Below are 13,713 nucleotides of genomic sequence, written 5' to 3' on the forward strand. Positions count from 1 at the left end.
GACATTCAGATCGTGCAGGGGAGGGGAAAAGTGCGGGGGGGAGAGGAGGGGGCAGTGCAGTACATGGGTAACAGTAAAATAAAAGATAATAAATAATAAAAGTGCGGGCCGCTGGTGGCAAGTGCTAGAAGGGGCTGTAGGGATACAGAAACAGTCCCTGAGTGCAAGGGTTGCCAGGGGAGCAGTGCAGGTGTGCAACTGGCGGGGAGGGGACCTGGGCCAGGGATCAGAGGGTAGCCAGGTAACCAGTGCAGTTTCAGAATCACCCAGGAGATCAGCAAGGGAGAGGAGGAGAGAAAGCAGAAGCAAAGAGGAAGGTCTTGAGGTGCTTCCAGAATCAGAGATGGCTCTCCTCAAGTTTCAGGAGAGGCAGGGAGGCTGTTCCAGAGAGAGGCCCCAGCAGAAGAAAGATCTACCGCCAACTCGATGCTTGGAGAAGTGACTAACCCTGAGGGAGTTGGAGGCAGATAAGCAAAGAGCTTTAGAAGGAAGATTTAGGAAGAGAGAGTTGAAGGTATTGAGGCTCCAGAAGGCCTTGTGGACAATGCAGAGGGTTTTGAACTTAATCCTCGCCTCTGCTGGGAGCAAGTGATTTCAGTCCTGGAGAGATCCGATCCCTGGGCTTGAGGCCAGGGACAAGTCTTGCAGTCCTGTTTTAGATGAGTTGCAGAGGGTGGAGATTCGAGGCAGGCAGATTTAGAAAGAGGCTATTGCAGTAGTCCAGCCTAGAGAGAATCAGAGCTCTGGTAAGCTTCTGGGGGAAGGAGAGGAAAGGAAGAATACCTCTGAGGAGGTGCAGCTGTGACTTCTTAGACGCGTCAGAGATGTGAGGCGAGAAGGAAAGTATGGAGTCGAAGATGACCCCAAGGTTTTTAGCCTCACAAATGGGAGCAGGAAAAGGGCCAAGAGAGGCCGGCCAGAGAGTGACTGGAAATGAGGGAGCAGGTGTGTCAATGAGGAGAATCTCGGTCTTAGTGGCATTAAGGCAGAGATCATTGGCGGAACACTACTCCTGGATAGCGGACAGACAGAGATGAGAGAAGGAGAAGAGGTGGCAGAAGGGGGGCCTGAAAATAAGTTGAGTATCATCCGCATAGCACTGAAAGTTGGGGCAGAGAGCAGCAATGCAGTGGGCGGGAAGTGCCAGGTATTGGTTGAACAGCCAGGGAGAGAGGTTAGACCCCTGGGGAACACCACAGTTAGAGATAGAGGAAGGACCCAAGTTGGACCTGGGAGGGTCGATCAGAGAGGAAGGAGGTCAGCCAAGCCAGGGCCTGATCAGCGATACCCAGGTTATCACAGAGAAGGTTGAGCAGGACAGCATGGTTGACGGTGTCAAAGGCAGAGGAGAGCAAGTAAGATGAGGACACAGGGGTTGTTGGAATCAAGGTTGGAGAGCAGAGCTTCACAGATGTTCAGGACAGCAGTTACCATGCTTCTGGCAGCTCTGAAAAGAGACCGATTGTCATGGAGGCAACCAGCAGATTCAAAGTGACGATTAAGCTGGGAGATAGCCAGCTTTTCCAGGAGTTGGGCTAGGAAAGGCGTGATGGAGATTGGACGATAGTTAGCTGGGCAGGAAGGGTCGGCAGAGGGTTTCTTAAGAAGAGGGTGCACAAGGGAGTGCTTTAGGGAGACAGGGGTAGACTCCAGTGGCGAAGGAGTGGTTGCAGAAATCAGCCAGAGCAGGAGCCAGGGTGTCAATGTGGAGGGAGGAGAGGTGGCCGAAGAAGGGCAAGAGAAAGAGCAGGGAGTAGAGGGAGGAGGGGGGGTGGGGAAGAGGACAGGATGTCCTGAGTTTTAGAGATGAAATGAGAAGCCAGGGCCGTGCAGAGGGTCTGGGAGGGGACAGGAGAGGTAGAGACTGCACAGAATTGGCCAGCTCCTTGCAGATTTTAAAGAGTGAGGCTGAGTTGTTAGATGCTGCTGAGACACAGGCTTGGATCTGGGCTCTCTTCTTGGTGCGGACAGAGCAGGTATTGCCTTTGGAGCAGGAAGCAGGCCAGTTTGTCAGAGGATGTACTGGAAACACACCATTTCCTCTCAGCCACCATGCACTTGCGTTTAAGGGTGACGAGGTCTGAGTCGTACCAAGAGTTGCACTTCGCTTTGGACTTCAAGCGGATCCTCATGACACGGGCAAGAACATCGAGAGTATCAGTTATAGCAGAGTGGAGCATGAAGAGGGCTGTGTCAGGGTGTTTGGCAAAATTTGAATGCAGTACCCTCTGGGAACACTACAAACAACTATGACTACAGGTATAGGCAACCCAACCTTTGGTATAAACTTGTACTACACAGTTTTGGTAGCGTGTTGAGCAGCCAGGCTTATATCAAGAGGGGAAATGTGATCAGTAGTGGAGTTACACAAAGATTCAGTTACAGGTATTCAACTAAACTCTTACACTCAAGGTTTCTTGAAGAAACAATTATTAATTTGTTATAAAGCCTTCTTTAGAAGGGAGCAATATAATAGAAACACACAAATATACTTCAATACTATACAAGGAGTTTCTGCATCAGACAAGACCCTTTTGGGATGGCCCACAGACAACTTACACCCACAGGTGACTTCTGTAACAAGGGTGCTGGGGACATAACTACCTTACTGTTGGCATTCAGAACACTCTTAAAAGTTGGTAAAAGGCAAAGGTTATTAGAACACAAGAGATCACCAATATTCTTAAGCAAGGCAAATACTTTCAAATCCTTTTAGAAGAGTCATACAGTTCAATAGGCTAAGCCAAAGTCAATAGGCAAAAGTCTTGTATAGGATGAAGCACTTCAGGTAAGTAAATGGAAAAGTCTTTGCACAAGTTCTTAAGAGTCTTTGATAAAAAAAGAAAAATCAAATGTAGGGCCACAAGCCGATTAGACTTGTGGGTTGTAGAAGTTTCAAGCAAATTTAGATTAAGAGGTAAGTCCTCTTAGACTTGTTTTACAGTACCTTAGCAAGGAGGAAAAGATGCAGCCGATGACTTCTGTTACTGTGCAGCTCTGCAGATCTCACTGTTCCTGCGCCTCAGTCGTGGGGACAAGAGGGAGGACGTAGAGGGACTCCTGCAATGCACCGGGACTGGCAAAAACTGGCAACCGGCAACTTCACTTTCAGTGGCTGTTTTGCGTTTCAGCTCCTTGCGACCACCGCAAATAGGAACAACGCGGTTCCTGCCTGTTGAGGTGGGCTTTCCTTGCTTCTGAGGTGCAGTACTCTTTTGGAGGGGACTCAGGCGTGATCAGTCCTGCTTGTTGGGAGTCCGTAGGATCTTTCAAAAGCTCTATGCCAGCTTAAAAGCAACGCACACAATCTGGTGTTCCTCTCCCGGGCTCAACTGTTTCCAGCAGCAACTGTGGCCATTCAACCAGCTCCGGGATGGATGTCCAGGTCGATTGGTCCCACAACTCAAAGGGAGAAGTCGTCCTTGCAGGGGCTTCTCTGTCAATGCAAACTTGGCAAGTTAGCACTGCAGCAGGGCTTCACCGGGCAAACCAACGGTCCAGGAGTTGCAGCAGGCGTCCTCTTTAAGCTCTTCTTCGGTTCCTTCATCCAGTGGTCGACTCTGCCTTCCAAGCCAAAAGCCTCGCCTTTTATTCAGTTTTCTCCCATTCATTCCAGCCTAGCTGTCACTCACCGAGCAGGCTGGCTGTCCTTGCCGGACAGTCAGCCAGCCAATCACCACAGAGTGCATTTGGGTCTCCAAGGAGACTAAGCACAGGGAGTTTCGGGCACCTCCCTCACTTCCTGCCTACCCCAGACTCTCTGGAGCCAGAGGCGGGTTTCACTCAGAAGCCCAGCCAAAGGTGAAATGAACAAGGAGACCAAACCTGGTTTGGCGCGCAGAGAAAATCTCGAGAAGGACCTTTCAACAAAGACATGACGAAAACAGAAGACCGGGGCCATTTTATCAAAGATGGCTCTCTGCCATTTTGAAAATGATGGCTCCCGCGGTTGCTTTACCGGAGCCACGAATGGTTGCGGTAAATGCAAACCATTGCAGTTCAAAACAAAACCACTGCCACCAGCCATTCAGGAGGAAAGGGTAACATAAAACATGTTACATAAGAAGCTAGACAAAGGGGATACTAAGTAACCCCTCCAGGACTCTATTGTAAGATAGTGTGTGCTGGGTCTAGAAAGTTACAATGCGAAGTAAAGTCAATTTCACTTTACTGCTTTGGGAAAACAGTAGTTTATCCCAGAGAAGGTATTTGAACCTTGGGAGATCTGGAAGACTTCCCTGTGTCACTGCACTGAAGGTGCAGTGTGACAATTGTAAAAGATGATGCCTATGGAGTTTGTTAGACTCCATAACCAAAAGAAACAGGGTAGAAAATCACATTAAAATACGAGAGTGGGAAAAAGGGTCACACTCTCCAGGTTAAAAAAAATCAAGTCCTCAAAATCCAGCAAAGTAGCTGGGGGTCTCTAAAATGAAGGGAATTAGCACGTTTATGAGAATTCTCCCTAACATTCCCATCCCTTTATATCCCATTCTGTGTCTAGAAATATACTTGGTTGTTTGCTTCTTTCCTTATCACGTCTATCCTCGTCCCTTGGGACCTTAGAGATTAGATATCTCTCAATTTTCTCTGAACCCTCGTCGCTGCTTTGCAGAGGCGACTCATGTGCTGGGCTACTATACCCTGTTGCTGCCTCAAGCTCCCTTGATGGGCACAGCCCATCATCCTTTTTACTATCGCTGTCTGCTTCAGGCACGACGGGTGGAGTGGAGGGCTCCTCACTCCCCTCTCTGCATATATTAAGTGTCCAATCTACAGGAGGCGTGTCTTCTCTCCTGCTGATATGTTTTTTAGAGCACTAGCTCGGTAGTAGTTTGTCTAACTTTTTCCCCCCTATATTCAGCATGCAAATATATCATCATATGCTGCAAAGCTGTCTTCGATAACGATCCTCTTGTGGCCATTGCATGAACATTTTGTCTGCGTTTTCTATAACACATTCTACTCTGTACTGTCTAAGCTCAGGTGCGGGCTTACAAAAATGTATAAGCCTAGTAATATCCTCAATTTTGACGTGTCACTTTTTGACTGTCAATACTCACTGTTCACTCTTTGAAAATTTTAATAATACTTTTAAATGAAAACAAAACATGAGCGTGCACCAATCGACACAGGCTCCAAACCCTGTATTATTACGTTTTTTTTTTACTTTAATCTGCTAAAAAACACCATCAATACAAATTTATTAAATACACGCTTAGTTCTTTAACTCTCGCGTGTCTCTTTTTGCATTTATCAATGTCGTCTATTATTTCATCATCATTACACAATCACATAAAACAGAGAAACGCACTTGGTCGGCCACATATATCTTAGCCTTTCTCCTCAAGACTTCTCCAGCCTCTAAAAAAATGCTCCTACGAGTTTGTATCGATCTCTTTGAATTAGTATTTAAAGGGATAGTCCAGTAAAAAATTTTATTCAAAAAATAGATAGGCAACATTAAAAAAGAAATACTAGCACTTTTTTTTTTAAACTTACTATGTAAAATGTTGAGCTATTCAAGCTCAAAATTCGCAAAAGCAAGCACATGGGCGCATCCATTTTGTGAAATGGATGCCTGCCTGTGCTGGCTTTTGCGGCACTAATGAAGGAAAAGCCAGCCATCTGTAGTAAACAAAAGCTACCGCTGGGTGGCTTTTCCTTCATTGGTGCTGTACGCGGAGGACGGGGACCGGAGACCAGAGCAGGAAAGCTGCAGCTGAATCTCGGTAAGTGCTATTCATTTTAAAAAAATAAAAAATTAGCACTTGCTGCGGTTTTTTTCCTACGTTTTCCGGTCTGGAGGAGCCCGGAAAACTTAGAAATAAAACCGCAGCTTTAAAAACGTATTTATGTTTGCGGTCGCTTTTGCAGCGACCGCAAACATAAATACAACGTTGTGTTTGAAAACGCTGCAGTTTTTCTTTCTGACTTTCTCAGACTCCTCCGACTCGGAGGAGCCTGAGAAACTCGGAAAGAAAAACCGCAGCGTTTTCAAACACAACCGCGTTGTGTTTCTTCCTGCTGTGGCTATCACTTTGGGTCTCCGGCGCTCCCCCATGGGAGCACCGGAGACCCAAAGTGAAAGCCAAGGCAGGCAGAAACACAACACCGTTGTGTTTCTGCCTAAATCTGCTTTCCCATTTGGGGCTCTCGGGCTCCCCACGGGAGGCCCGAGAGCCCCAAATGGGAAAGCAGATTTAGGAAGAAACACTGCAGCATTTAGCATTTCCCATTTGGGGCTATCGGGCCCCCTGTGGGGAGCCCGAGAGCCCCAAATGGGAAATCAGCTGTAGGCAGAAACACTGCGGCATGTAAACACAACCGTGTTGTGTTTCTGCCTGCCTTGGCTTTCACTTTGGGTCTCCGGTGCTCCCCTAGGGGAGCACCGGAGACCCAAAGTGATAGCCACAGCAGGCAGAAACACAACGCGGTTGCGTTTGAAAACGCTGCGGTTTTTCTTTCCGAGTTTCTCAGGCTCCTCCGACTCGGCGGAGCCTGAGAAACTCGGAAAGAAAAACCACAGCGTTTTCAAACACAACGTTGTATTTATGTTTGTGGTCGCTTCAAAAGCGACCGCAAACATAAATACGTTTTTAAAGCTGCGGTTTTATTTCTAAGTTTTCCGGGCTCCTCCAGCCCGGAAAACTTAGAAAAAAAAACGCAGCTAGTGCTTATTTAAAAAAAAAAAATAGCACTTACCGAGATTCAGCTGCAGCTTTCCTGCTCTGGTCTCCGGTCCCCGTCCTCCGCGTACAGCACCAATGAAGGAAAAGCCACCCGGCGGTAGCTTTTGTTTACTACAGCTGGCTGGCTTTTCCTTTATTAGTGCCGCAAAATCAAAAGCCAGCACAGGCGGCCATCCATTTCACAAAATGGATGCGCCCATCTGCTTGCTTTTGCGAATTTTGAGCTTGAATAGCTCAAAATAGGAAGTTTTTAAAAAAAAGTGCTAGTATTTTTTTCTTAATGTTTCCCCATCTATTTTTTAAATAACATTTTTTACTGGACTACCCCTTTAAACAATATTTGTCTCCAACGTCACCCTTAAAAGGCTCTATGGGCGATTCCTTCTGACCATTCTTTAAAATGCAGGTATCGAGGTGTACTCTTATCGTGGCCTCTCCTCGCGATACTTCTTAATTGCTTGGCCTCTCCTCATGTCAATTTACTGAATATTGAACACTCATCATTCTCAAGTTCCGTTATCCCCACCTTCCTCCATTACTTATTTTCCCCTTATTGTTCTCTTCACCCACTGCCCATTCACACTTTTGCCACCTCACTCAGTTTTACTCACCATTCGGGTTTTTCAACTTCGACTCTCGGGATCGTACGCCTCCTCAGCCTCTCCAACCTTCCGTTCCTTCAGCTTCCTTTAGACACCGGGAGGGGTTTCTGAGTGAAAACAAGGGGACCCGTCTAACCTAGCTTGTACAAGACTTGCTTTACACTAAACCGACATCTACAGGGAGCTTCACATCCGTTCAGCCGAATGGTAGAAGTTGTGCGATATTTCCAGGATCCCAAAAATTACTTCGCTCGATGGGTATCTAACCATCCTCTCACTGCTACCACGAGAACTGGAGTTCCCAGCCCTTTAAGATGAGGTAGCAATACCCTTGAGATGGCTGGGTGATGCAGAAATTATTCAAACATCAATAATCAAAACGACTCGATAGTTGGCAAAAGGATAACTGTTTTAATATCAATCATCTAAAACAGGGAGTACAACGGACATCTGCTCCATCTTCTCAATCAATGCATTTCATAAAAAAGCTTGTTTATATAACAGAAAATTGTCATAGGTGACATTAACCCACGTACTACTAACGTCATCCTACGTGGCAAACAACAAAAATCTAGTGGCAAGTGTGAAAGGGTCTAACAGGATCATCCAAGAATATAATCCATACTCATCTAGGGCAGTGGAATAATGTGATTAATTTCTTATCAGGTGGGGCAACTAAGCCCTTCCCTTACACATGTCACTATGAACGTCACTGAAAACACAACGTTCTATTGGCTACACAACTATAGGACCCTTGATCGTGTGGTCCTCTATCATTGGTTGGCTTCTAACCTCTGTTAGTACCTTACCACCTACGTATAACAGCACGCAGGCTGGGCGTCCATGTGCTGGCGAGCTCATCTTAACCATAGCTTCCCAGCAATTAATATATCCATCCATCCATCTATCCATCAATCCATCCATCCATCTTCACCTCAGTGGTCTGCTGTCAATTAGGACTTTGAACTTGTCCTTGGGAGTGTGCTTTGCTCTGGGGAATTCAGGGGCGTGAAGGCACGCTCTGCCCTCATGTGTAGGTGTGACCATCATGCTCGTCCAACTTCTCCCCACGTGACTGAAAACCACAAAATCGAGTTTCTCGTGTGATAGAATACTATTTTCTAATAGACCTCTGACGTCTTCTTGTTTTTGTCCATGCCTCCTGAACAGGAGCTTCATTCTTTCACACAATTTGTATCCAATGTCAGCTCATCCCAGCCGGATATGGCCTTGACTTCTTGGCTCACCCAGCCTTGCCTTTGAGATTCGCCTTTACTTCACTTGTTGTTCCAACTGCGACATACTGGAAAAGCAGCCTTCCTTCTTTTGCTGAGCTCTGCTATTGTACGTAGTGGAAACATCCATTCTCTGACTCCAATATCCATATAAATGGTTCTACGTGATTTCACCGACCTATTTTTGGTCGTGGTACTTTTCATCGCGACCCTTTCATCACCAACATTTTTTATTTTTTTTTAATGATGTGGGGGCTGCGCCACCCCAAACCACCCCCTTACTTAGATAATCATACCCCAACCCGCACAAACACCCCCCCCTAAAAGAATTTTTTTAAATAAAAATGATGGCGATGAAAGGGTCGGCGATGAAGTCCCATGACCAAAAATAGGTTGGCGAAATGAGTGTATACCCATATAAATTTATGTTGTTGCATGCCACACACTATTCACTATAAAGCTAGCCTGAGTAATATTTCATCTGCTTGCATTTCTTTGCATGTATACGTGTAAAAACAGTTTAATATCTTAGTCTTGATCCCAAAATGTCACTCATCTTCGATACTTTCTTGATGCCTTTTAGACTTGCCTATATTCCCTCGTCTCTGCATCTTTTCTATGCAGGTCAGTCTTGCTTTTTGCGACGTCACCATTCATCTTCGCCATTCACTTGTCCTGTTTCCTCCGGAATTTCATTCAAATGACCATCATATGGTCTCATATGCAGGTATGGTTTTCTCAATGGGAACCTTGCTTCCCAGATTCTCCTAGGTATCAGTATTTTCACTGGTGATGCACGTATCTCACAGTCTGGCTCCCAACATATAGGCACTATGGGCGGGGTTAATGAGGTGGGGGTACTTGGCTCCTTCTCTACGATATGCAAAACAGCCAAAACCTAATTGGTTTTATTGGTGCAACTTCACATTATCTTTGCTTAACACAGTGTATGTGGGTATTGAATAGAAACAACTGCAATCTATTTTATATTCAAATACAAGACATGCATTTTTAAAACCGCTGCAAAAATGTATTTGAGTTTTCCCTTCAGAAAAGAAAAGGATAAAAATGATGCATAATTTTACCATATTAAATGCATGCCTATGCTTAACTCAAGCGCACAGAGTTACCGCAGGTGTCATTAAAATGATATTCAGAAGCAAGCACTACTTTCCCTCCCTGGCCCCAGAGCAAGCATGAAATACATCATAGAGAAGTTAAAATGGCAAACAGTAAATCTGAATGCGCAAGTGCATCAAGAAACCAGTTGAAAGGATACCCAAAGACATAGAAGGGTGAGAACAAAAACGGTGTGCCAAAGGTACACACTGTTTCACAGCTGTAAAGGTGTCCCGTAAAGATATCCATTCAGCCATCTTTACAGAAGCTGTTCAGTTCTAAGCAGGCAAATGGCATCCCTGCTGGTTTATTATGAGTCTTTGATGACATTCTGCTACACGCTCAGTACTACCAGGAGAATCAACTGTACGCCACGCAATGAATAGCTGTGATGCTTATAAGTAATCTTTACATTCATTATATTTTAAATACAGGGTAAGACTTTTGCTGTGAAATAGTACTTAAAACGAGAGCAGGACATGTATATCTATACCCACACAACTCAAAAAGTTCCCATGTGTATACGCGCGTTACAAATGGCACATCATGTATTGCACATCATCCGCCTCCAACTCCCTCAGGGTCAGCCGCTTCTCGAAGCAACGAGTTGGGGGTAGAGATCTCTCTCCGCGGCAGGGGCCTCCCTCTGGAACAGCCTTCCTGCCTCCCTGAAACTTGAGGAGAACCATCTCCGGAAGCACCTCAAAACCTTCCTCTTTGCCTCTGCTTTCTCTCTCCCTCTCCCCTGCTGAACAGCTAATATTCTTCACTGAAACTGCACTGATTCTGCAACTGGACCACTCTTAACGGCCTCGGTCCTGGGCCCAGCCACTCTCCACTTGCACTGATGCCCTGGAACCCCTCTGCACTGCGGGACTGTCTCTGTATCCCTACAGCCCCCCCCCCTTTTCCAGCACTTGTTCTGCACTTACCTTGCACTTGCCACCAGCTGGCCCTATTTATTTATTACTTTACGCCACTTACCTTGTACTGCACTTCCCCCCCTCCCCTTCCCCTTGCACTTTTCCCCCTCCCCCACCCCTGCACTTGCGCGATCTGAATGACACCTGGCCTAGTAGGATCGTTGTCTGTCTCCCCTTGTTTCCTCCCCTCCCTGCCTCGTCGCGCCTTGAAACACCTGTGTATAGGCGCGTTACAAATGTCATATCATATATCATATAGCTCAAAAAAACTCTACGGAGTTAAAAACATTTCAAATTACCTTAAGCATCAGCTGGCAAGACTCATAGCCTAAACCACACCCACAATGGTAATATTGTGCAGAAACGTCCGCTCCTTTGCTCAATATTACTCTTAATGTTGGGCATTTTGAACAGTTGCATAAACAGCAATGATGTAAACAGTATGTACCACTAAATTGTTATAACAGGTGCCTACATTGTGCAGCTACGAGGAATCCTGTTGCTTCCCACACATGAATGGTCAGGGTCACCCATATCCATAACTCCACCGTGAGATTGCACAACAAAAGATTCCAAGATCCTTCTGCAACTGTCCTTACTCTACCTGAGGTGTTTATGCCCATGCAGAGTTTACAAATTTCACTTGTGATTTTGCCATAGGTTAATGGCATTCCAGCCCAAGGGATTGGAGGTACATCAGCTCCAGCAGGTAAATCGCCTTATTTCCATTTTGTCCCTTGCTAACACCATAGCTGTAACCGTAAGAAGGGTGTTGATTCGCCCACTGCCTAGTGCGCCATTCTTTCAGCATCTTAGGCTTCAATAGTCAACAGTCCTTGCAACGCCGTTTGTCATGGTCACAAGGCAAACAGTTGTTACACTGTTAGCGTACCTCCATGGGAACTTCCTGTTATAGTAAGGACAACATTTAAATGGAGTTCTCGCCATCAGATATAAAGAAAAGGGAAGTACAAGAAAAATCATTCACTAATGAAAAAGAATGTTGAGAATAAGACCCCCCCCCCCCACGCCCCACTCGCTCTACTGTCAAAGGTGAAAGACTGAAGCTGAAGGCCACAGCCAGTCATCGAGAATCCAGAGGACGTTTTCAGACGGTAGAGTTAAACAGTCAAAAGGACCTCGAAAGTACATCAAAAGCTGGACTGTAGTTCAAACAATATAATAGCAATATATCTGCAGCACGCTAAGAGCGCTGCATTACGCTACCGGCCATTGTGGTGGAAAAAACCTTTTGGGGTATCTCGGGTACACTACATGTAACAGTAGGGATAGTGGTACAGACACGCCCAGGTCGACGTCCCTTTTCGAACTTCAAAAATCAAGATGCAACACTCTGCGATTACCACTAAATGTCGGACTACATGCACAGCATGTGATTCTAAGCAGATTCACAAGCATCAGAAATGTATTTTATTACGAGTGTTGTGTGATATTATAACTAGCTTATAGTCATTTTAATAGCATTTGCTTGGCCATAAAAAAAAATGGAGTGATTTTATAACTATTTGTCCAAGTGTAATTCTTAATTACTTACTTGTGGACCCTTGACCAGGCTCACACCTTCCTGAGACTTAACCCCGACTACTCTCCCTACTACCTTGATTGGTTTGGCTACTGCTCCCAGAGTTGTCCCTGTTCACTAACTAGGATGGCCTCCTATACATTTTTCACTAATGGCCAGTGGATAGAAATCCAATCTAACACAGAGGCCCGAGCAAAGGGCTGGTACCCAGTCTCTGCACCTCTGTCCCCCCCCTACCCCCCGAAACGCAGAGGGGCGATTGCTATATTCCGGTTGCTGTGTGTTTAGTAAAAGGAACATTCAGTCTCAGAGTAATTGTAATCCAAGGCACATGGATGAGACCCACTCACCTTTGATGTTTCAACGATACCCTTGAGATGCTGGAGTGCGAGAAGTCGGACAGCGGGTTGTGGATGGTTCAAACTAAGCATCAGGGAAGTGTCCGAATCAGCCAATAACTGAAAACAAAAATAACAACATGATTAACTAACTCCCTTATAACAGATACAAATACACATGCACAATCAATTTAAGTTTAAAAAAAAAAAATTTTAGAGCAAGCCACCTTCTGGTATTGTAACTTTCACCCTAATGATAATCATGCATATGAACAAGGTTGCATTTGAGGAGTAATTGTTTGGGAGAATTTTCATTTCTGTGCTAATTTCCTTGCACCTTAGAGACCCCCAGCTCTTTTGCTGCACTTAGGACTTTTTAATTTTAACTCCTGAGTGAGTCGAACCTTTTTCTCACTCCCTCTTGAGTTTTCCCCCCTCCCCCGACTAGGATTTTATGTTTTCACTGTTTTGGAGCCTGATAAACTCCATAGGCATCTGCTTTTTGTATGGTGACACATGGCACCTTCAGTGCAGTGTCACTGAAATCATTTGGATTTCTCTTAAGGTTTAAATACCTTTTCTTGGGCAAACTGCTGTTCCCAAGAATAGTAAGGTGACATTGATCTTACTTACCTTTTCTCTTTGTAGGTCCAGCACACAACATCTTATGTGGAGTGCTGGGGGGTTACTTAGTAGCCCTTTTTCCTACTTACCCCATGTAACATTGTTTGTTACCCTCACTACTTTAAATGGCTGGTGGCCGTGGTTTCGTTTTTGCTACCAGTGTGCTTTTCTAACGCAGGCTGCACCCTCAGCTGCAGTACAGCACCCGTGGGTGTCCATTTTGTCACAATTGCCCCCCCCCCGCTCACCCAGTCTTCTTTTCTCACCATTTTCTGTTTGTGAGGTCTTTCTTGGCTTTTACTCTGTGCGTTGAGACAGGTTTGAGCCTTTGTGTTGTGCCTTTGGCTGCTTCAGCCCTGAAGCCCGCCCCTGGCTCCAGTGTGTCTGGAAGGACAGGATGTGAGGAAGGGTCCCAAAACTCCCCTGTACTTTGTCTCAAGGTGTGCGTGAACGAGACCAGTGCTGATTGGCTGGCTGGCTATCCTGAAAGTACTATCTAACTTTGTGAAAGACGTTTATACAAGAAGTGCATCAGAACTATAGACTTTGTCCAAATGACTTTGGCTGTCCTGGCTTCCTAAAGGCGCTCTTCTGAATCCATTGACTTTGGTATTGCTTGTCACTCAATAGGTTGTAC

At 45.7% G+C, this 13,713-nt stretch overlaps 1 protein-coding gene across 2 annotated transcripts in view; it reads right to left on the bottom strand.

The window, feature by feature from the left end:
- Positions 1–13,713, bottom strand: part of HEATR1 (HEAT repeat containing 1) — a 1,158,897-nt gene that overhangs the window by 944,965 nt on the left and 200,219 nt on the right. For both annotated transcript variants that reach the window (XM_069607931.1, XM_069607932.1), the window contains exon 12: positions 12,465–12,572. In XM_069607931.1, the coding sequence (XP_069464032.1) occupies positions 12,465–12,572 (108 nt within the window). The remainder of the gene's footprint in view (positions 1–12,464; positions 12,573–13,713) is intronic.

Source organism: Ambystoma mexicanum, chromosome 4q, assembly GCF_040938575.1.
Source record: "Ambystoma mexicanum isolate Mex_15411 chromosome 4q, UKY_AmexF1_1, whole genome shotgun sequence".
NCBI classification, from domain to species: domain Eukaryota; kingdom Metazoa; phylum Chordata; class Amphibia; order Caudata; family Ambystomatidae; genus Ambystoma; species Ambystoma mexicanum.